Source organism: Sinohyriopsis cumingii, chromosome 11, assembly GCF_028554795.1.
Source record: "Sinohyriopsis cumingii isolate HCF-2022 chromosome 11, ASM2855479v2, whole genome shotgun sequence".
In the NCBI taxonomy this organism is placed as follows: Eukaryota; Metazoa; Mollusca; class Bivalvia; order Unionida; family Unionidae; genus Sinohyriopsis; species Sinohyriopsis cumingii.
In genome coordinates this window covers 2680163-2706253 of record NC_142971.1, presented here as the reverse complement: position 1 = coordinate 2706253, position 26091 = coordinate 2680163, and the positions used below count along the sequence as shown (strand labels likewise).

General features: G+C 35.3%; 1 protein-coding gene across 1 annotated transcript; it reads left to right on the top strand.

The window, feature by feature from the left end:
• Window positions 1–13112: 13112 nt before the first annotated feature.
• On the top strand, window positions 13113–25481 carry LOC149787528 (uncharacterized). Its single transcript, XM_089973657.1, has 3 exons — window positions 13113–13574; window positions 22558–22763; window positions 23506–25481. The coding sequence occupies exons 1-3, from the start codon at window positions 13297–13299 to the stop codon at window positions 24789–24791; spliced, it is 1770 nt and encodes a 589-aa protein (XP_089829783.1). The 5' UTR covers window positions 13113–13296; the 3' UTR covers window positions 24792–25481.
• Window positions 25482–26091: the final 610 nt, after the last annotated feature.

Here is a 26091-nt window from a genome sequence, read left to right as displayed (position 1 = left end):
TTAGCTGTCTAAGAACTGTTGTCTTTTGTTGTTGATTTTTTGGGGTTTACAGTGGAAAACATTTTAGCTGTCTTAGAACTGTTGTCTTTTGTTGTCGTTTTTTGGGGGGTACAATGGAAAACATTTTAGCTGTCTTAGAACTGTTGTCTTTTGTTGTTGTTTTCTGGGGGTACAGTGGAAAACATTATAGCTGTCTTAGAACTGTTGTCTTTTTTTTTTTTTGGGGGGGGGTTACAATGGAAAACATTATAGATGTCTTAGTATTTTTTTGTTTTACAATGGAAAGCATTATTGCCGTCTGTGAAATTACATATGGACAGTGGATACTGTTTCACATATAATCATTATTCAAATTACAAGAATAAATGTAATGCTTTGTCTAAATGGACTGACGTTTGTGTGACATTTCGTACAAAATATGATTTTGAACTGAGTTTATCAGATAATGTAGATGAAAACATGCAAGAAAAAGTGACTCATAAATTAATAGTCTGTTCTTTCACCTAAATCTACATCATATTTTGCGCTTATGTTTTGCGTTGCAAGGTCTGAAAATAAATAATGTTTCCAATAAATGCTAAAGGCTGGGGAACTTGTTTATTATTACACAATAAAGTTGAAACTTAATCAGAATATAAAATGTTGTTGTTGTAGGGTTTAACGCCATTTTTCAGCACAAGATAGGCTATACATGGCGCCAGTATAATTGGTGGAGGAAGAACCCTGGAAAACCCCGGGAAGAACCACCGACCCACGAGAAGCTACTGGCAAGCTTTCTCACGTACCCACGTTAGCCGAGCCTGAGACTCGAACTCACGCAGACAGAGGTGAGATGGCAGTGATCCGTAACGGTGAGCGCTTTAGATCACTCGGCCAACTCGGGGCCCCTGAAATATAAAATGATAAAGAAATTTAATAGAATAACATTAAGTAGTAGACAACAAAGAGGCGCCAGATGCAATTAAAGAGAATTTAAATGTAAGATACAAATGGTGACGTGTAACACTGGGTATGCGTAGCACACTGACTCGCTGCAATAATTTACATACAACCACGTGTCAGTGAAAAAACCTGACCTTGTACTGTGATAGTGACATAGTAGCGTCTTACATTTCAACGCAAAATGGTCGAATATCTGGCACGAGCCCATGCGCTGTATTGCGCAGTGTTTGTTTCTAAAGATAAAACATTATGAGTTTATAAATGACTAATTTTTGTGTTTACTGTATGTATGTATGTATGTAAGTTACGTGCTGTTGTTGTCATCGTTTGACTTGATAATAAAATAGATTGGTTTTTTTCTTCTTCTTGGAAATATAGATAGATAGGTATAGGTGGATAAAGGATGGGAGAAAGATAGATTTTGACAAAATAAATACATTATATATTATGATTTATTTAAAATTTACATTTGTTGAGATTAATGATCCTATTGTTTTAAATTGAACGTAATATTCGTCCAAGCAGATGTCTTCATGATAAACACCACAAATGTAATATTAATGGGTTAACTTTACTAAATTGTACCAACAGCAACGAAAACTAATGCTGTTCATTCCCTTATCTTCAAAATAGCGGTTACTTATTGGAGAATTTTTCATTCGTTCTTTCTGGCAATCTTTCTTCATCGTCATCACTTCTCCACTCCATCTTCTTCGTCTTCTTCCTTTTCTGCACTTCTCTCAACTGTGCACGTGTCAATGGAAGAAAATACTGGACTTGTGTTTACACTCGCTTTTTTTCTCGACATGATCTTGTTCTGTACACGACATACATAAAATAAATCACTGGCATTGAATTAATCAGCTGTGATTCTTGAAACGTGGGAACGTTTATCATGGGGAGTTTTACAGCCAGACAAACACTTAGTCATTTTAAGCATTGGGAGCTCTGTCTTGGAAAGAGGGCAATTAATGATGGCCAACGCCAGTAGCCTCCTTCTTTCTTGTCCTACTTTGTTCCCTTCCCCATTCCAGCTGAGTTTAGTTCACAAAAGGCAAATGAATATTTCAGCATATATCATGCAATCATTGTGCAATATTTGTTTGCCTTATACGAGTCTCTTCCTGATGAGTTTACATAAAGTTTGGATTACTTAATATAAATGTACCTGCGATGAGAGAGAGAGAGAGAGAGAGAGAGAGAGAGCGAGAGAGCAGCAGCACTTCCTTTGATAGACATGTATTTCATGAAGTAACATTACACAATAACAAAAGCTTTGTATGCGTCACATGAGGCTCCCATCATGATTCGTGTGCTGAGCGCTGACAACAACAGCACGTAACATACATACATACATACATACATACAGTAAACACAAAAATTAGTCAGTTATAAACTCATAATATAGAATTGTACGAAATTTTATATTTTACAGATAACACCGTTTGTCGATAACAGAATTAATCGAGTAATCTCTCCTGGTAAAGAAACAGAGAGTAAACAAAACCATGACTGTTCGTTCCCATACTAATTAATTCATAGCAGTACATGATTCCGTATACACTCTTTGAGATTTCCCTAAATGCTTGCTTTTAAAAAGCAATGCTTGTGGATGACCCCACTAAGGTCAGTTCAGCAGACCACCATCACGCTCCCAGTCCAGACCATCTTCGCCAGCCAAGGTTCCGATATGATAACCCTATCTACACCTTGGCGTATCGAGCAGATATTTCTGTGTTCGGGCAAGCCACCGCATCCAATCAAAATTAAGTTGTTCAAATTTGAACACTGTTCCAACATGATCGAGACAAGGGGGAGCACACAACTTGAATGGACTGATAAAAAAACAATTTTCCACTGCCCGTCCGTGTTTGTACAAATACCTTTTACTCAAATACATATATAAGTGCTCTGGTACGTAGTCACACTTTCGACGTTAAATTCACAAAGTATCCCTTTGAAGTCAATTGCCATCCGCCATTTACGGTCAACTTAACAACGCACCGCTGTTACACGCTATTGATTAGTTGGCGTTACATAATGAGGGAGGCAACTCATGAAATCCAATATATGTCGCTAGGACAAAGCTCTAAAATATCTGCTCGATCCACCAAGGTGTAGATATGATTATCATATCAGAACCTTGGTCAGCGAAGATGAGTCCAGACAAGAAATTTGAAGACTGGATATTAATTAGTGCCAATTGTAGAGGGTAGTAGTACAACTCAGTATTAGTGGTCATTATGCACAGTGTAGTAATACATCTCAGTATTAGTTTTAGTGGTCATTATCTGAGTGGATTTTTAATGTTTTTATCCACTATCAAATAAATTATAACTGGCTGTGAAATTTCATGTTACTGTCAGTATTCTATTTGGTATGCAATTACTGCCATAATTACATAAATATGTGCCATGCAAAGTTTAAGTGAGACTGACGTTTAGTTGGAGATCAATAGGTACCAAATTCAGAAGGTAGTAGTACAGCTCGATATTAACGTTAGTGGTCATTATAGAGAGGGTAGTAGTACAGCTCGGTATTAGTGTTAGTGGTCATTATAGAGAGGGTAGTAGCACAGCTCGGTATTAGTGTTAGTGGTCATTATAGAGAGGGTAGTAGTACATCTCGGTATTGGTGTTAGTGGTCATTATAGAGAGGGTATTAGTACATTTCGGTATTAGAGTTAGTGGTCATTATAGAGAGGGTAGTAGTACATCTCGGTATTAGTGTTAGTGGTCATTATAGAGAGGGTACTAGTACATCTCGGTATTAGTGTTAGTGGTCATTATAGACAGGGTAGTAGTACATCTCGGTATTAGTGTTAATGATCATTATAGAGGGGGTAGTAATACAGTTCAGTATTAGTGTTAGTTGTCATTATGGAGAGGGTAGTAGTACATCTCGGTATTAGTGTTAGTGATCATTATAGAGAGGGTACTAGTACATCTCGGTATTAGTGTTAGTGGTCATTTTAGAGAGGGTAGTAATACAGTTCAGTATTAGTGTTAGTGGTCATTATAGAGAAGGCAGTAATACAGCTCGATGTTAGTGTTAGTGGTCATTATAGAGAGAGCAGTAGTACAGCTTAGTATTAGTGTTAGTGATCATTATAGAGAGGGTACTAGTACAACTCGTTATTAGTGTTAGTGGTCATTATAGAGAGGGTAGTAGTACAGCTCGGTATTAGTGTTAGTGGTCATTATAGAAAGGGGACTAGTACATCTCGGTATTTGTGTTAGTGATCATTATAGAGAGGGTACTAGTACAGCTCGTTATTAGTGTTAGTGGTCATTATAGAGAGGGTAGTAGTACAGCTAGGTATTAGTGTTAGTGGTCATTATAGAGAGGGTAGTAATACAGTTCAGTATTAGTGTTAGTGGTCATTATGGAGAGGGTAGTAGTACAGCTCAGTATTAGTGTTAGTGATCATTATAGAGAGGGTACTAGTACAACTCGTTATTAGTGTTAGTGGTCATTATAGAGAGGGTAGTAGTACAGCTAGGTATTAGTGTTAGTGATCATTATATAGAGGGTACTAGTACAGCTCGTTATTAGTGTTAGTGGTCATTATAGAGAGGGTAGTAGTACAGTTTGGTGTTAGTGTTAGTGGTCATTATAGAGAGAGTAGTAGTACAGTTTGGTGTTAGTGTTAGTGGTCATTATATAGAGGGCAGTAGTACAGCTCGGTATTTGTGTTAATGGTCATTATATGAGTGGTGTTTTGTGTGTTTTTTTATACTAATGAATAAATTATATCTGTCTTTGAAATCACATACAATTTGGTATATATTTACTTTATAATTACAAGAATAAATGCAATGCTATGACTAAATGGACTGACGTTTCATGATTTAATAGGTTTTTTTAATACCTAAATATATGAGCCTATTTTGTGATTATGATTTTTCACTGCAAAATCTGGAAACAAATAACGTTTTCAAGAAAATTAACGCTAAGGGTTAGGGAAGTTGTTTATTGTTGCAAAAATCTAGAAAATAGAAAAGTTTGAAGAAATTTGACACTTACATTTCACTTACATTTGCAAACAGTGCACTGAAAATGTACAATTTCTCGAAATCTGAGCAAAACAAGTCGCTAATATTAGTCAGTTCAGCACTGTACTCACTTGAATTTTTTTCTTCTAAATTGATAATTACTGTGTATTTGTGTTCAGCCTGAATTCATATTGCCTGTAACTTCCCAAAATTACACATTAAAATATAGTACTGCCTGTTGAAAAACTCGACAGGTTTAAAACGTTTTACATTTTTCTCCTATTGTTTTAGTTGAATATAGTAGCTATTATGGGCCATACATTTATCAGATAAAAGGGATCTAGCTGTTATGTTTCTGCGTCATTTGATATTAAATTATAAGGTAAAATTTTGCACAGGAAATATGGAAATTTTACTCAGTGCATTCAAAGTCAAAATGCAAACATTTACATTTTATTTTAAATTTTGGAAATTTCTAGAGGAACTTTAATTCAGATATCCGTAACGTCTCTCTCTCTCTCTCTCTCTCTCTCTCTCTCTCTCTCGTGCAGCAAGCTGTTTTGTTAAAAAGTTAACATTACTTCTTGCTAATAACTTTCTTGTTGCCCCTAGTGTCTATCTTTACTGTAAATCGTATATATAGAACGGTGTGTGTGGGTGTGTTTGTATGTCTGTGCGTGTGTGGGTGTGTGTGTGTTCATATCAGCGTGAAGAGTTGTATGTCGCAGATTTAATATTACTTACATTTATTTACTTAGAAAATTCAGTCCCGGCAGGGGCAATATTGATATATGTTGTCACATACTTTAAATAATTGCATTAGTCAAGATCTAGTACTTTTATTACTTGATATAGAAAGTACTAGATCTTGTATGTACGCATGTGTGTATGTGTGTATGCATGAACTTTTTGTTTATAAGGAAGAACGAGTACCGGTCTCTGTTCCTTAAATTAGAAAATAATCAAAATATAAGGCCTGAAATAAGCCAACTGTCATGAAAATACTTTTGCTGTCAGATCATATTGAAAGTTTTGAAGTTGTAAATTTCAACTTTAAATTCTTTATGACAGTAGTAAATATAAATTGATCAAGTGTGCGTATAGAATTTATTGTTAATGGATGTTCAATACGATGTAAAGATAATTGACAGACAGTGAAAAGGATGTACAGTATCACTATATATATATATATATATATATATATATATATATATATATATATATATATATATATATCAGCTCTTCTGACAGTTCTTGCTAGATTCGGGAGTGTGATTGAGATCTGATAAACTGACCTTGCCGGTGTTATTAACCTGCATATTTGTTTTTAGAGGGAAACAGTTGCTAAAATATCTAAAAGATAACATGCTCTGTTAGGCTACTACTATGGAGTTTATATCTGTCATAATGTTCAAGGCTGCAGGTCAGACAGATTTCAGAATTTATATTCGCTTATTTTCATAAATGATGCTTTTGGTACTATTAAGTGACTGTTCTTAACTGCAATGCTGATAATCTTAAACATAAAATGAACCTCCAAAAACGAATCTATAGAATTATTACAAGAAAACACCATCCATCCTCACATACATTCGTTAATTTACAGTTGTTACATTTTAAATAGAGAGCAAAGCATGTTAAAGCTATGTGATATAGAAATCATTTCACAACATGTATCCACAATATATCAATGGCTTCCTAATTCCAGCTTCCTGTATCCATTCATGCAGTATATGGTCTTTTGCAAACTCAAGTCTTTATTGGTTTATAATTCAAAACAATTCAATACAAAACATCTTGTACATATTCCCTTGCAGTGTTGTGAACTATAATCTGAAATGATATTAAGCAAAAAGCAACACTTCCTTCTTTTTAAGAAAGCCTTGCACAAAGTTTTTGTTCCTTATTATGCTATATAGTTAATCTTACGTATCCCCACTACTTTCCCATCTTCCAAACGTACACTCCTATCCGATATTATTTTTACTCTAATGTATGTGGGTTGATGGGGGTGGGGTGTTTGTGTATGTGTGGTCCTGTGGATATTTATTATTATTATTATTATTATTATTATTATTATAAACCATTAAATGAAAGTCATGTATAGAAAGAGAAATTTGATGGAGGGAATAGAACACTGAGTAGTTTGGAAAACTTGAGTTAATAATATTTAATGTGGAAAATCAAGCCACCGAGTACAATATACTTAGGCTAATCTGTTTAGTTTGCATTTAAAAGATAGAGCTTGACAATGATATCTTACATCGCCATTTTGAACTTGTTATAAAATGCCATCAAAGGAAATTTGCTTTTGTTTCCTCATTGACTTCAGTAACTATAAGGCATGATGAAACAGATTTATTTTTCTTAAATGCTGTACTGTATATACAGTTTACATTGCATCGGAAACTAAACAAGAATAGGATCGGTATTTTAGACAAGTGCTAAGACAGGACGCAAGAGTATTGACATGTTACGAATATGTAGCATGAAATGTGTGAAAAACTTTGATTGATTTATATAATTATCTGTTGCATGGTATGTTTCGAGGGGATTTATAATTTGGACAAATCCGTCAGCAAATATATCAATGCATGAACAAGCATAGATTTGACATGAATAACTTTATCCATGCATCTTTTTAATCGCGAAGGCATCCCAAACATACAAGATTAATTCGTAAACGGAAAGTGTATTTAGAAATAGATATATTGGATTCACCATTTGGATAATATATTTTCAATAGATTCAAGAATGAGTGTGTGTGTGTGTGTGTGTGTGTGTGTGTGTGTGTGTGTGTGACGGGTATATTATTGTATTCGGTTTATGCACTGTACCGTTTTTGTACATATGAGAAAGACAGCCCAACAAAAGGAAGTACTCTTCATCTTAGAGAATAAACACAGCCTGAAACACAAGCACGGCAAAATACAAATAAAGAGGATGGTCTGTGCTAGCGTCCTCTAATTAAACGATGGTTCGAATTATTTTTCTTCCTAACTGTTCTTAGACATTTTAACAACCTTTTTTGCGTAATAGTTCGGGAAGATGTGTACGACTATATATGAATGTCTTTTTCCAGTGCATTGGGTGTATCTGTCCGTCTGTCCTTCTCTGTACAGTTCTTGTTGTCCTGAGAGAGAAATAACCCAATTATTTTCAACTACTGCTTTCGTATTTGGAAGTCTTAAGACGCAACGCTTCATTGCTAGCTTTACTCCAAAGTTACGTTGGACCAGTCAACATAAACAAGAAAACGTACAGGATATACTCACACATAGCTTGAATCCACCTGCAAAAAAAATAGACTTTGATCTGCCATCGAATTATGCGCAAACAAATCACGTTGTGTGTTATTGGTGATACTAATTGTCCTAATATACAATATAGACCAAAATCTTTCGGCGCATTATGTGATGGCAGATCAGGGTCTTGGTTGTGTTTACCGTTCGATCAAACTTACATGAGAGTATATACGGTATGAAACACTTATTTAGACACTTACAGACACTTTCCAAAAGAATGTTTCTCAGTTCGTATTACCAAGTTTTAAGGTTTTTCTCACAGATATTCTGAGTATGTTGAAACTGCTTTGATCATAACAAACATGTCACTCGCTATTTTCTTTAATTTTATGACTAAGTATTTGACGAAGAATGCGATGTCCGGGTTTCAACTACTGAAACGTAATTAACATTTTAATAAAAATTAATTCACTTATATCCAAATCAACATTTTACAAAGCATTATATATGACTGCAAATTCAGTATGTTTGCGGGAGAAATGCTATTTTCTAACGGCAAGAAATGAAAAATATAATCCACGGTTTTGGGCCGTTTCTAAGACATTAGGAATTGCATGTACCAAAAAATCTGAATAGAATTCAGTTGAATTCTTTAATAACTCAGATATTCTCTTTGTAACAGAACACGAAATGTAGAATAATTAAAGCGAACTGAACTTTTGCAGTTATCACACATACGTACACTATCCTTTGGAAAGTAGTCTGTCTTGTGTTACGATATTGAAAGGAACTGTTAATTAGAATAGTGTGACGAATTATATTTTGTTGGGAGGCAACAGACACACACACACACTATATATATATATATATATATATATATATATATATATATATATATATATATATATATATATATATATATATACAGAGAGAGAGAGAGAGAGATGGATTGGACTAGTGGCTGTCTGGATGAAAGGCTAGCTGCTCGATAGATGGAGAGATAGACAGAGAAATAGATAGACCTTTTCCTTCCAAAAATATTTATGTAACATTCCCGCAGCTTGTAAATCACAGAAGCGCTCAATGCAGCATGCCACGTTCAGTATGTTGTGAGAAGTGTCACGTATATATGATTTAATTTATATTTGATTTAATTTAATTGTATGTTTGTTAGTTTTAAAATGTTTTTAGTTTTAATTTCATTACATGTCAAAGTAATGTAATTTTGTTTACTAGGCAGTGATTGAAGGTCAAGTAAACGATTTCTTTTTTTAAATTCATTTTTAGTGTGCGAATGGTGGTAGTTAAATCGAGGCTGTACTGTGCTACGTGCCATTAGACTTGTAGATATTTTCTAAATCTTTCTAGAATGTGATCACGTGACCCTCATCCGGGAATCTGTTTTGCGTCGCGAGTTACTCTATAATCTTTGTTTATAGAGATTTTTCTCAGTTTAGGCTTAAAACACTTGATGTCAAAGTGTTCGTTTGTTTGTGACCAGTTTGGGAATTGCATTTCAATGTTTATTCGAATTATTTGGATTCAAAAAGGTTAATTCTTTTTCCTGGAAACAGGTGAGTGCTGATACAGAATTCTTGGACAAAGATATTTATTTAAATTTTATTCTGAAATTCAAACACCTGAATATTATTGACTGTGGAATAAAAAAGAATTGTAGACGATACAATACTATACTGACTAAAGTATACGTTATCGCCTTCCATTTTGGATTCTTCGTCGGGACTCGAACTTGACTCATTAGATTAGAACATTTCGTTACTATGACTTCTAAAATTTAATTCGTGGATTATTCTTGGATTACTTTTGGATTTGATTCTTAAAACCGTAAGTTCTTATTTTATCATTTTTTCAGAGTTTTTCCAGGGAAATAAATTATTTGTTAAATTTTGCAAAGCTTGTTGTTTTCACTCTTTCTCGAGCCTAAACGCGTAACAAGAAGCAACAACTCGCGTTTGATTTATTATTCTTTAACATATATAGTTAATTCCTTCGTTCTCTTACAATAAACAGAATGAAACTTAGACGTATTTTCTTGTAAGTGGAAAACTTTGCTTACTTTACATTAATTATCTTTCTTAATATTATAATCTTAACTAGCAACAATATTCGCCATATTATAGACGCAATACCAAATTTATGAAAATAAAAAAGTTGAGTAAACATTGATGAAAATAAAAAATATATAAAAGCAAGCATTGTAACGGAATCGATGAAAAAGTGAGAAAGTGAACAAAAATTAGCTAAAACGAAAATTAAAATAATTTGTATTACCAAATAAATCATACTTTAAATAACTGATAATTACTAAAGCTGATCGCTTCCGTTATTATAGAAAAGGAGGTTGAAAATTTACGATACATTCCTGTCCTCGTTTTGTGTTTTCTTTCATTGACCGTTTCGATTATGTTGACAATCATGAAACTATACTTCAATCGACTGCTTTTATTTCTTTAAATCTAAGAGAAATTCCTTACTGAACTATTTTTCTCAACTTCATACGAGAAGGTTTGACGCTAAGAGAAAAAATAGCGTGTACCCAATATGCACGATAAAAAGAGAACAGCGTGCCCAAGTCTATGAGCAGCAGTGGGGTGGTGGGGTGGTGGTGACCAAAACAAAAGTGGCGACAACTTTTTTATCTTTTGTCAATGTTCCATTTTAGAATCTGAAGCTTAAAAAAACTCTATTTTACCCAGGTAATGTTGACTCATTTAACTATTCAAAGGTCAATATAAGGCTTGTATGTAATCGTCAGTTACTGTCCATGAAGGGGTCCGACCCAAAAATATACGCGTCCGATTGTTGGGAGGACCCCTCATTAATGATCGTTTTTAGAAGCTGAGGCTAAGAAGATTATATTTTTCAGCGAAGGAGTGTTGACTCATTAAACTATCCAAAGGCTAATTAGAGGCTTTTATGTAATCCGGGTTACTGTCCATGAAGGGGCGCATTGACTTTGAGGGGAGACCTCAAGACCCCATTGTGAGAATGTTAATTTTACCTGCGCTAATGCTGATTTATTATGTATTATAACCATAAGTTTGTATCTCTAGTATTATTATCAGTATGTGTGTGTGTGATTTGGATTTTTAACGTAGCTTTAACAATTTTTCAGTCATATCGCTACGATGTCTGCAGTGTGGCAGTTTATAGTGATGTCTAGCACTGGGGCATCATGCCGCAGACATGTAGCATGATGTCCCACCCAGTCACATTATCCTGACACCAGGCCGACCAGTCCTAACACTAACCTCTTAATGCTGAGCGCCGAGCGAGGCAGCTGTTAGTACCATTTTTTTAAAAGTCTTTGGTATGACTCGGCTGGGGATCGAACCCACGACCTCCCGCATCCGAAGCATTAACAATATGTATCTATATGAGTCATCAACATGTATTTATATGAGAGTCATAATTATATAACTATATTATAGTTATCAATGTCAACGTCATAAGTTGGTATATACTACGCATGAATTGATATAAGAGTCATCAGTAAATGTAATCATCATTGTGTGACTGTACCAGTCACACAGGTGGGAAAAATCAGAGAAATGGAAAATGAAGAAGTGGATTATGATAAGGGCTATAGGTCGGATTGGGCTGTGATTATATATATATATATATATATATATATATATATATATATATATATATATATATATATATATATATATATATATATATATATATATATATATATATATATATTAGGTGGTCAGTATAAAGGTTACTAATCAATCAATACAATATAAATTATATTAGTTCGTCAAAGAATGTGAGTTGATGAACTTTCCACTTCATTGAATGTATGCCTATTTGACAAAATTCAGGTAATACGTATCGCGTCATCAAAAGCAACAATGCGTTCAACTTTGTTTTCCTTTCACTGTGCAAATAAGAAAACGTATTGCAATGTACATTAAACTACGCATAAACTTAAGATTCTTCTATAACACAACCTATGTATTGTTCAGCAATTGGGACTAACTTGATTCTTGATACACTTTCTTTGGATTGCCATCTTATTTATGGGCTCATCAACACATATCACATGCTGTAATAGCCATACGCCACAGAAGAGGCGTGCGGCACGCGCAACAAATGTTCTATTTAATAATTTTTTTTAGGTACATTTCTCAAATTGAAAAGCAAGAAATCGATAAAATGCAAACAATTATTATTTCGCGTCGAAAACAAATTCTAGATTTTCGCAAATGAATCAAGTAGGTGATAAAATTTTTGCGATCTGCTTGTTTGCAAACAACATAAAGTGTCAATTTTCAGGAATAAAATTTGCTCCGTTTTTAGTTCTGTCGCCGCTATATTTGCGAATATATTACGCTTTACATTATTTGTGATTTATACTATTTCAGAAACGGTACTATACGTATAGTGTAGTATTATACACATGTTCATTCATTTGTTTTTATTATCGATTGATTGTATTAAATGTGTATTTCTTATCTTAAAGTGTTGTTTCACCAATCGCTAATAGAACATATACGGCAATAATCTGTTTAAATTTTGTTTCGAAATGACGAAAAATCCACGGGGTCCTGAAAGAAAAACACCTATAGAAAACAAAGAAGTAGATGAGTCACTTTCACAGAAAATGAAAAATAAAATCAGTGGGAATCTTACAAGACCAAAAAACGGCATGTGTCTGACACCGTTTTGCAGAGGTCAAATGATAATGTGTTCAGTCGCCAGCACTCATGACTTCACCACCTATTTATCATCCTTTCTAGTGGAAAAGTTTATAGAAACTAATATTATCTACCGTCTCGAATTTCACCATTTCAATTATCTAATTTTCTGAAGGGTGAGGAGGCATTTTCCAGTAACATGAGGTCATTATTGGATGACTCTACAAGTCGCATATGCTCAATAATTAGAGATGAGTGTTTGTTAACGTCTTTTTAAGGATTCAGGGAAACGTGTTCCACATAACACTTTAATGATCAGGTTCACGTCTATAAAAGCCACAAGACAATACAGATATTGTGCGATTCCTTCAATAGAATTACAGAAAGAAAAGTCTCGATATCTTCGTAGTTTAAACGCTGACATACACAGAGCAAAAAGGGTTAAGAATGCATAACATCTTAATATTAGCATGTGCGGTTGCAGTTTCCTTGTGTGCTCCAGCACCCCAGGCACCCTATAGATATGGGAATCCGTATGGTTCCTATTTTCAACCCGAGGAGATGGAGGTAGAGAATGAGTTCGGCGAGGGTCTCGGCCCCAGACCAAATCCTCCAATACCAATACCCGGAACGTCTGGGATGGGAGCTGGCACCGGACCCCGAGCAGGAGCAGGAGCTGGAAACCAAGTTGCTTACGAACCACCCGATTTCGAGGACATTTACAAGTAAGATACATTTCTGTTGAAGGTTTGATTCCCACATTCTTCCATAATGTTAATTTATTAATTAGTTTCATTCTTTTTGTCTTACACTGTTTTATTTCTTTGTTTGAATCCTTATACCTCCTGCCTTTTAGTATTTTCATCTTATTTTTATCTTAAGTGTGTTTTTCATTATGTACTTTTACCTGTCATCTATCTTTCTATCTATTTATCTATCTATCGTTATTTTAGGCGCAAGATAATCAAAGTTGTGTTCTGTTTGTTTCTACTTTCAATTTCAAATGTTTCAAATAATCTGCCGCATTTAAAAACTCATGAAAACAAACATAAATATATTTTTTGCGCTAAAGAAGAGAATTATTGGTATTTCCCGGCAAACTTTACAAATTTTAAAATGTCTTCTTGTTATTTAAAAAAGATCGTTGCTTAACTAATGTGTCAAGGAAGATGTTATGTACAATATATATATATATATATATATATATATATATATATATATATATATATATATATATATATATATATATATATATATATAATTACCTAAAACGGTTTATGGAATTGTATTTGTTGTTTATTTAATGTTTTCTATAGTCCTACCTGTAAGACCTTGACGCTGATATTTATGTTTTGGGCTTCAGGGTCCTACTGCCTAACTAACAGCGTTGTGTAGTATGTTTTGATGTCAACTAACATCGTAACGATAGTCAAATTTTCCGGAATATCTCACACAACTGGCAATTAAAATAACGACGCTTTTCTACAAAGTAAAGTCATAATGTTTTAGTCAGACTTTACTTACTCTGATGTCTTTTCTCTAATAAATTCAAATTCTCACAAAAGAAATGGACCTGTTTTCAAGTTTCGTTGGCCTACATTTCACTTGACTGGAAAGCGATGAAAGCCGGGAAGGCCTAAATTGGGTTAAGTTGAAATATTATTCTTTAACGAAACGAATAAAAATATATTATGCCTATTGGAACTTTAAAGCAACGTTTCGTTTCGTTCAAGAAATATACACGCCACATGAACCTACTTAAATATACTTCGGCATACTTCGACTACCGTCGCATTGCAACAAATTCAAATGTATGTCAACGGAACATGAAAATGCGTCCATTTGCTACTGTCATATTTTCATTCGGCCAGGATAAAGACAGCACAGTAAGTATATTAATTACACATAAATTAGTGGAAAAGTGTTGATATATGCTGCCAAATGTGTGAGATATTCCTGAAACTTTGACTACTCGTTCCGATGTCAACGACATCGGAACACGCTATACAAGCAGTTATTTGGATAGTAGGACATAGCACTAAAACGAAACCAACATTGGCTGTCTTACATTGTAGGACTAATGTTTTCTGTATCTTATGTTATAGCACATACACGCTCGATTACTCATTTGCTCTTGTAACCCCAAAGGAAAACATGTTTTTATATACCCCCAACCCCCAAACATAAATATTATTTTGCTCGTTTATGTAGATTTCCCCAGCCTTTTAAACACGTACACACATACATATATTGTAATTTAAATTGTCTAAACTAATATATAAACTAAAACACTGGCTATGTGGTTGGATAGCGGATTTTTTATTGGTTGTAACACAGGTGTTCGACGCAAGGTAGATTCTGAATAAAATCCAATAATCTGAAGGGGAAAATAATCGTACCGTGTGACAAAATTTGTCTCAGATTATCATATGACCCGTTCTGACATAGGACCTATGTAGTAATACTATAAATAAGGAAAGATAAGTAACTTCCAGAAACTTCGTTTCACGCTTGCCCCTCGATTTCCTTCTGCTATTTCCGTCTTTGAAGGCACACGAGTCTTATATATGGCTTGTTTTACTCCTGAGTTATGTTTCTATTCATCAAACTATAATTGATTTTTCTGAGTTGCACAAAACTGAAGTTACGGACTCCGAAATGCACGAATTTAGCGATTTTCGCTTGCCGGGACAAAGTTACGCTCCTGTGGGTACTCTCCTGTGCAACGAGCCCTATTATACTGAGAAATACGGTATTTGCGACTCTACGATACATTCCTTCATTAATATGAGAACAATGATGGATGTAAAAGCATGTCCCTACTTACCATTAACTCTGTTCAACATTGGGAATTCAGTTCCATAGAAGAATTATCCAAGTCTACACAAATCGAATACACATTACACTGTTTTTCAAAATCTCCGGACTAAATGGCACACATGTTAACGGCGAAATATGATTGGCTCAGAGGGTAATATTTAAATATGTCATGCGTCTGGTTCATGATGTTACCCCTTGAGCCAATCATATTACATTTTACATGAACGTAGCTTTGTCCCAGCAGGCAAAATTCACGAAATTCGTACGTTTCGGAGTCCGTAACTTTAGTTTAGTGTAACTCAGAAAAATCAATAATGGCTTAATGAATAGAAATATATCTCTGGAGCAAAACAAGCCATATATTATGGTCACGTGCCTTCAAATACGGAAATAGCAGAAGGAAATCGAGGGTCAAGGGTGGGACGAAGTTTTGGAAGTTACTTACCTTGTCTCTTTTCTAGTATGATAGACAGGGTCCTGTCAGAACGGGTCATGGGGGTAATCTGAGGCAATTGTGTCATTCGGTATAATTTTTTTCCTTCCGATTATTGCTTTTTTTTAACACCAAGCTCCCACCTGTGGGTTGTAACGGCACTTTCAACACATTGGCTACATCATACCGAGTCAATGAAAGTTAAGTGCCTTTCCAAGGACAAACCGAGTCGGTCGGCCAGGATGACCTGTATGGAGGCGGATTGCCGCCATAATTCTATGCGTGTATTTTCTAATCTTCCTTGATGCATTACTGTAAATGGCTGCATGCAATTGCTGCTTGCATAATTATATCCATGTATATTGTATTCTTCATTGATGCAAATTGTACTTGGGCAGTTTCCAAGTGCTACTTTCCTTCTGCATTATTGTCAATGGCTGATTGCGAGTGCTACATTCATGATTCTAGGCCTAGCCATGAATTTTCTATTCTTAATTGATGCAAGTTATAAATGGCTGCTTGCAAGTGATTAGATCTATTTTCCTTCTGCGTCACCGTAGCTTGTAGTTTGCCAGTTACTGAATTGATTCTGTAGTATGTCGCATGGCAAACGCTGTCAGTTATTACAAGTTTTGTATATTCTGTTTATAAACTTGCCATATTACAATTAGATCATTCCAACTGCTGTTTTCATACCGATTTGGCCTTGAAACAATATAAATATTAAGTTTTATCAGTATCGTCTTTGTTGTTCAACTCGTGTCGCCATCTGTTGTCATAATGGTATACTAGAGATTAGCATGGCATTATGACAACACGAGGCGCTCTAAATTTCTAGAGTTGCTTTCCTTTACTAGAAATAATTAATGCTCCCCACGGAGTTTCACGGCATTAATTTTGTGTCCATAACCAATGTAACTCTTTCAGTCCCTTTTTCTAAGGTGTACGTGATCAACGACGTTTTAATTGTTCTCTAAAACTATGTGCTTTGTTGAAGATCTAAGTGATTTACCTTACGAAAACGAAAACGCATACGCTACATGGTCCATCTTCTTCAACACCAGTTTTGACGCACTTAAGTATTTACTTTCACCTTTAAGAAATCTACTTCTTAGTTATATCTCTAATTACTTTGGAAACATTATTTATTTTAGCAAAGTAAGGATCGGAAATAACAATTATATATTTCATCGTACTCTTCTTCATGAGCTTTCATCAGACGACTCCTGGTTGCAAGGATCGTATTGTACGTCACCTATTTTGACGCACCTCACAGACGTTTACCTTTTCATGTGATACTATTTATACAAGCTCCGGTGCAAATAATATATTTCAGAGCATCATCAATAACACATTAACAAAATGTTTACAGGTAAAATGACAATAAAAAAATTAAGATTCCTAAAGGTTTTCTTATTCTTATCACAATTTTGGAACATATTTTGTCGCAAAAGCCGAAGTAATCAAATTGTGGAAAATCATGTTCGTTTCATGAAAAAAATATGTTTACTTGTGATTAGAATTATTAGATTTAGTGTAGGATTGTTTTCCAATACTTAATTTACATTGTTAATGTACAGAACCTCAACCTTTGAATGTATTGTTTTATAAAAAGAAAACAAAAAGCTTTAAAATTGGTTTGCATCCTTTAAAACATTTGTCTCCAAAAGTGGTAATAATCAGAGACAAAATACATAATGTTACAGGAGATTTTACTTTTATTTATTGGAAATTCTTACCGTTATCAAACCAATTAAAAACAATACATTGGTTCAAGAATTTTTAAAATATAAATATAGCACATTAGGTTCAAATTATTCAGATGCTCTTTGACGCATTAAAAATTTTTTAAAAAAATTTAAAATAATTTTTAAATATGAATGTAGTGATGAATGATTCCGACTTATTATGTGTGATGTTCTTTGCAACATAAAAGCAGTTCAGCGAATTATCTGAGAGAGAGAGAGAGAGAGAGAGAGAGAGAGAGAGAATACATGTATCCTGGGTGGATGAGTGTGTTTTGTGAGTCTTAGGATCTTTCCTTCAGCAAGTATCAACAAGAGACAAAAACTTCTGATCTTACTCGATAATTGTAGTTGATGGTGTTTTGGGAAAGTCTTTTGTTGTTTTAGGGTAGCCATAGGGTCTTTCGTTTGGTGATAATTATCAACATGGGGAAAAAACTCTCCTGATCTTACTCGATAATTATACAATGCAGGGTTTTACTGATCACTTGTCTTTTTAAGGTTTGTTTCAATACAAGTGTATAATTGTCTCCTGGGTAGGTGAGAATGTTTTCGGACAGTCTTGTGCTAGCCCCATGACTTTCTGGATGATAGCCAGAAAAGAATCAAACTGTTCGATGCATAATTGTTGGAAATAATCAAACATGAAATTTGACCCTTGATCAGACTGGACAGATTTGGAGAGGCAAACTAGTGTTAGAAAACATTGTCTAAACTTTTAGAGAAGTTTTTGCTTTAATATTCTTGAAAGGAATAGCCTATGGAAATCTTGAGGACACGCACATTATGTTGAACAGGTATTGGTTGCTTGACTTGGTATTAGGTAAAGAACCGACGGTCTACCATTTTTCTGCTAAATAGCTTGTCAAATGGTCAATGCAGGAATAGATTGCAAATGTGCCTTATGTATCTTCGGATTGGGATTTCCTACCATTTGGCAAGTGTGACAAAATCTGTGGTACGCATAAGCATCACTTTTGAGTTTCGGCAAATAAAAATGATTCAGGATCTTGTGCTAAGTCTTACTGACACCAAAATGACCAGATGAAGGAGTTGTATGGGCTAGACTATGAATTTCTTGTTTATACGATTTAGGAACAACAATTTGATCGCTCATTGACCACTCATCACTAGCAGGCGGTCACCATCTTCTCATAATGACCCCATTTTGTAACAAAGTGAGGGGAAAAACCCCACCTGGCAATTGTGTGGCTTCAATTTCTGAAACCCAGTCTTGTGTCTTCTCTGAGGAATAGTACATGGGGGCATCTAACTCACATTAAAATGTCTTACACACTTATATAAAGTAGCTGCTATTTTCTGCTCAGATATCTTACAACTGCAGTTAGAAATTGGCTAGTGGTTTATATTATTCTGTGAAGAAACTAACTTACTTATGAATCTCTCTCTCTCTCTCTTTCTCTCTCTCTCTCTCCCGAGTGATTAAATCATTTAAATTATGGAATTTACCTTATCACTGTTCCAAGGCAAATATATCAGGGTTAACAGGCCAAATTTAAATTGTCATCTTATCTATTAAATTAAACTGCCACTGTAAACTGCAGATTAACAGTAGCAAATAATTTCACAGGGATGAGAGAAACAGAATCCTCATCTCTGTAATGTATTCTCTCTCGTGAATAAACAAGAAAGACAAAGTATGGCCTTGAGATGCAATTATCTGCAATTTGTTCAAACCTCATGACGTCTTTTCTGATAAAAAGCAGAATTTGCACTGCATTCTAAAATAATAAACAAGTTCTAAATTGATACACTCACTGCCTTAAATCGATATATGAGGTAAGTAAGAATAGAGAGAAAATAGAGAAAAAGCATAAGGTATTCAAACATTAGTAATACTGAAAATGAAAGAAAAAAATAATACAAAATAACTATATGCAAATTAAGTTTAATACTTATTCAAATCGATCCATCATTCCAGTACAACTGTTGCTGTAACATTTAAATCCTTCTGAAAGCACATTTCATTTTGTCCATGCATTTTTAATCCAAAAGAACAACACTTCTGTAAAATACTATTTCTTGAAACACTATTATATTAATGAAATGCTAAGTATATACACTAATTACAGCAGAGTATTAAAGCTCACACTTCACAGATTTTTGGATAAAGAAACTGAATCAACATCGTCTCACTCAAGTCTCATGGTACTCACAAATGCTTTTCAGATAAATAATCCCCAAATTGCTAAATTAAACAAGTCTAGCTTGCTCAAAACCACTGATAATTAGGTCCGATCTTTCACCCACTGTCGCGCGAGCTGTTATTATCCATTCAGCGGGGTGGTGTTGGTGGTGGTCTAAGTTGAATTTTACCACTCTGAAGCCACTGTGTTGACGTCATGGTCGTCAGAAAGTACTGATGGTGCAACTTGATGGACAGTAGTTCAAGTAAGAGATCATTCATATGTACTTTAATAACCGAGTGGCTTGGTGTTGTTGGCTGCGTCGGCTTCCTTTGATGTTGGGCACTCAAACGAAAACATGGCAACGTGATTAATCTTGACAGGTGTTTAATTTGTGCTCATAGATATGGAACTATTGATTTAGTGTTGTTGGCTGCGTCGGCTTCGACTGATGTTATTCACTTGGTCGAAAACACGGTGTAAGTATTGAACTTGCCAGATATTTGATTAGTGCTCATACAGGTGGTAGTATTGTTTTGAACAATAAAGTGACCGCCGTTTGCGTTAGCTACGATGTCGTAGCCTCAACTTGATTTGTTGTGGTTGATGCTACGAACTGATCACATATCATGTAAAGGAGCACACACAAAAAATGATCACTAAAGTCAGAAAAACACAAACAAATAGTGTAGAAATCTGCTACATAAGTGTAATCATGTTGTGCAAGAAGTTTGGCTTATTTTGATTTTATTAAGCCCTTACACGATAAAATAAATTTGCATGGTTACACTAACCTCACAGTGTCCGCCATGACTGATAACGCGAGCCTCTCGCCGTGACCACTTTTCTATGTAAGGCTTGCCAGATCATATTTGGATATTCTACGCTATGTTATTATCAATCAAGTGGCGAACAATGGCTTCTTGGCGGAATTTCAAAGTTGCTGATAAACCGTATTTACCTTTAATGTGCAGAATTTCTGACTCAAACCGCGCCATTTTTTACTACGATTTGTTTACGTTTCCAAATAAGGCCTCACTGTCCTTATATGGCACACAAACAAACGAGGCTGAGAACGGAAGTGACCATTATTTGAACTAAAATGGCGGACGATCTAAACGAAAATATCGGATAAAAAAGGTAAACGAGATTTTACAACTATTTCTACAATGATTTATGGTACTTCCGGTATTAAATAAGAGGACTACTCAATTTATTGCATTATATGCAAGGAATCACACCGGGCTTGCTCCTTTGACACTTATATGCTCATGCTAGTACTCCGTCCACGAGGTAGCAGTAGGGGTACTAATATTAGTACTACGTTTGCTTCGGCATAGTTTTATTTTTTATTCTTTATTTTAGGTATTTGTAGAGGTTAAACCATGAAATTAAATACCTACTAATATGCAAATTTTGACAGTCAAAACCACGAAGTACCCACGAAAATGCATTTTTAAAAAAAAACAAAACCACGAAAATGGAGCCCATTCGTATTGTAAGAAATTCACGTGTCACAGCGCCATCTGTTGTCATAATGAGGCATTATTTTATGCTAAATTCCGTGATGCAAACTTGCAACGTGCTTGATGCTACATTATAATCATTTTAGAAGGTGTAACTTGTGATATAGCAAGCTTATAAATATAATATTAAAACTTGTAATAAATGACATAACATTTACCATACAATAAACTACAGAATCAATTCAGTAGTTGGCAAATTGCAAGATACAATATACGCAGAACGAAAGTAGATCTAAGCACTTGCAAGCAGCCATTTACAGCTTGCGTCAATGAAGAATTATGAATCTAGCATTTGCAAGCAGCCATTGACAATAACGCAGAATTAAAGTAGCACTTGCAAACTGGCACGTATAATTTGCCTCAATGAACAATATACTTGTTACGTTTCCCGGATCTATCACTTCAGTGTATACTTGTCCACTAGAGTTTGTTCAAAATCTGGTTTTTATAGCCATTGTCACAAAATGTGGAATGGACCATAGGAAAACAGGTTTTTTCTGATGTTTAACTTACAAGCGGACAACGAAACACACTCGCGCGCACGCACACACAAACACACACACACACACGTGATTAGCAACTGACCATTTACACGATGTCATAGATGGTCAAAGCAACGAAAATAAAAAAAAAACGAAATCAAATATCAAGACCCAAAAGAACGAAGGAAAACTTTGCTGATATTGTCAAAAGACTGTCTTGTTGAATGTGTTAAAATTAAACTTTATAATATGTTATAAGTTTTTGATCTAAATATATTTCACACAGAGTAAGAATTATTTTCAATACAATGGAACCAATTTCCGTACGAGACTAGGTTTGTGGTCATGACATAGCATGGATCCATGAAATTGGGAGGTAAAAATTTGCATATTGTTGTTTCATGATATGAATCTATCCCCAGAAGTTTAAATAGTTGCATATTGTCAATTGTATAAATGCATTTTTCTGCGTGTTTGTAACAAATTACAATATGCACTATTTATTTATTTTTACATTTTCTTTGATTTGCCTTTATTTATCTATTGTCTTCCAAGCTATCAGCTTATGAACCGCCAAGTTGGTGGCCAGGCTGCAGCAGGAACTCCACCCTACGGTATGCCTCCTCTAACACAGGCAGATTTCACTAAATTCGACGCCAATAATGATGGTGCCATTGACTACAATGATCTGTTCCAAGCGACTCGTTATGCCGAGGATAAGGAAGAGGTCTTCAATACTTTCAGGGGATCAGACATCAACTGTAGGTCTACATTAATATTATTAACGATGACAATGACCATGATTATTTTATTTCGAGGTTCTATGTAAAACAGTCTGCCTTCCTGATACGTTTATTTAACTCCATTTCTGTCAAATTATTTTTTATTCTTATCAATTATTTAATTGTTGGATCAGTTAGATCGACGTCCTGGTTAGAAGCATGTTTCGTTATTTCCTTTATCTCAACTCTTTTCAATCCATCAAATGGAAAAGACAATATTAACTGTAATCAACTCAGACGTGAGTATCTAATTTTGATGCAAGTAACCGTTGCAAATGTAATAGGAAACTGCAAATCCAGAATACTTACTTATTTTACAGTTTACCATTCTTCGTATCTTGTTCCAAACTATGGAATTTTTTAATGTTAAAATGTTTTAAGGGACGGTATTAAACTTTAGTCTTCAAGCAGACTATTATTCTCGAAGTAATACTTACAGCTTTTATAAATAGCCGGCCGTAGAAATTGATTTCAGAAATTAAAAGGTCTTCAGATGTTTGAAACAGTAACTAAGGCGACTAATCTTACTAGGAAAGAAGGATCTAAGTGTGAAGCTTTTATTGCTAAAATATGGAATATAAAGCCAAAAGGAGGGCCTACAAGCTATGAGGTTCTAAGGCTATAGCCGTTTTTAATCTGGGTTAATCCGGATTTGTCAATAATATATGCATACGGTATGAACTTTTAGTAACGAAATTATCTCTTTGCTCTCTTTTTGTAGTTGACGGTCGAGTATCCAGGAACGAATTTTTCACGTTCCCCCTAGAGTGGCAGAGGCTAGTCCTTGAGAATAATTACTACGAGCAGCTGTACAGTAGGTTTTACGCTCCACCTCATTCTCCTCCCCAGCCACCCGCACGGACCCAAATCCCTCGGGGCCCAGTTCATGGTCAGATGCAAGGCAAGACGCAAGGTAGAGGGCTGTACCAGTCACAGCCAAGTAGCACAAGCCCAAGTCAACCAATCCAAACACAAGGAATTGATGTATACCCAACAGAACCGGTGTATAACGACACCATGGCGGTAGATGGGAATTACACAGACGCCTCTGTTGGAAACGAGACTTTCTTCTACGACTATGGTAATACTACTACATATGGAAATGATACTGTAGGTTATGATGGGTATCCTGTAGTTGATATAGGAAACGGAGTGGACCAGCAGCCAGGGTTGGGTCCAGGCACCGCGGATACAGGAGCTGGAAGTTCTCCTGCCGTTGAAACGTCCGTTGCTGAAAGGACAGAGCTTGGGATGGACGCTGCTGCAGCTAACGCCAGCGAACCAGCTATCGGGGCAGCCGGAGCACAACCCACCCCATCACAGCCAGCATCTGGAAAAGACCTGGCAACAGCTCCACAGAAACAACCGGTGGGCCAACCACAGAGAGGAACCGGTGCTCCACAAAAACCAGTCATCCAGCCTAAACAAACAGGAATCTCACATCCACCTAGGATGGGTGGAGCTGGAGCAGGAAAGCCAACCTACCCTCAACTCCAACGTCCCGCCAGCCAGCAATATCCACAACAGCCACCGAGACAGCCACAGCCACAACAGAGACAGCCACAACAACCACAGAGGCCACGACAACAACCACCACAGAGGTCACCACAACCACCACAACAACCACAGTACAACCCATACCAATATCCTTTCATCGACCCTGAGGATTACGCGGAGTATCTAACCTACAAACAATTCTTCCCCAACATGTTCGGAGGACAAGGCGGACAGCAGGCCGGAGGTGGCGGTTTTCAACCTTACCCGGGACCATACAGCTCGTTAATGGACGAGGACGGTGGAATGAGTTTAGAGAAAGTTGAAAAGTTCAAAGCTTACGATCGTTTGTTTGGTCAGGGCCAAGGCCAAGGTCATGGTCAGCATGGGGCTGCACAGGGAGGTCATTACAACCCGTACGATCAGCAGGAACCAGCCTATAACCCATATGCCCAGCCATACAGTCCTTACGATCAAGCCAACCCAAATCTTTACCCTCCTTACTTTGACTAAATTAGCTTATACTACTTGTTAGTCTCTTCTAATATTCTTCTTTGGCTTTGTAGCTCAAAGCGTGTTGTGATGAAACAAGAAAGCTTTGTATTTCGTTAGCTCACAATTTCTTTAAAGTGATACCTTAGTGAGGTTAAATGAATCTCGTACCAGAAGATCTGCTGCAATCGCAGAAAGTCTCCACGGTATTGAACCTTTAGTAACTGAAATTATCTATTAGACATGTAACACATTATCACAAATGTTTTCATAGATTCTGAATATAATTTTTAATGAATGTTCGGAATTTATAGTTATGTAGCTGAGTTATTATTATTATAATTATTATTTTTATTATTATAAATTTTATTATTATTATTATTATTATTATTATTATTATTATTATTATTATTATAAATTTTACATACAATTACAACACTTGAAGCTTAAATAACAACAATGGTGAAGTAAAGTGCATTGAAAATGGAAAACCCACGGTAGCTGATCTGGGCTGATCCGATGGCGGGAATCAAAACCCGCACTTTTCTTGTCACGAGTTCACATATTTGAACTAGGAAGAATAACCAGTAATTTATAAATCGGGACCGCAGGAGTATGCTACCGTAAAGGAAATGTTCTGCATCTTTTCAAAAACTGTTCACGTTTTTGTTGTCATTCTATTTCTTTTATAATAAATCTTTTTTCATATTTTATATGTTTCCATTTTTCCTTCAACGATATATTATTGTCAACATCTTTCTTTCAGTCAAATAAAATATCTGCTTCTATGTCTTTATATCCTTTTCTTGATCTTAAGTTTTACATGCACACCAAGTGCACAGCCACACATTCATATTTTACTGGGCATAACGCTGTCCCCTATCGGAACAGGACTCCCACAATAAGAAGTGAAATTAGATTTTCTTTCTTTTTTTGTTTGTTCGGTTTCTTTGTTCGTGAACGGGACTGACTGCACCTATAACAGTCATTAAATTCATTGATTCACTCATCCATTCTCTCATGTTCTCACTATATCTATACCAACCATTAAATTCATCCATTCTCTCATGTTCTCACTATATCGATACCAACCATTAAGTTCAACCATTCACCTATCTTCACAATCATTGTAATACATACACGTCATTAAAGATCTTTACGTTTAGTGTGGGAGAATACTTTAAGTGTAATGTGCAATTAGTCGAGGGGACTTTTAAATTAAGTAATTGAAATGATAGATTTCAAATAAATTAACACTATTTGACAAAATATAGAATTATTTAAAATTCAATATAAATCCACAACATATTTTGCGGTTATA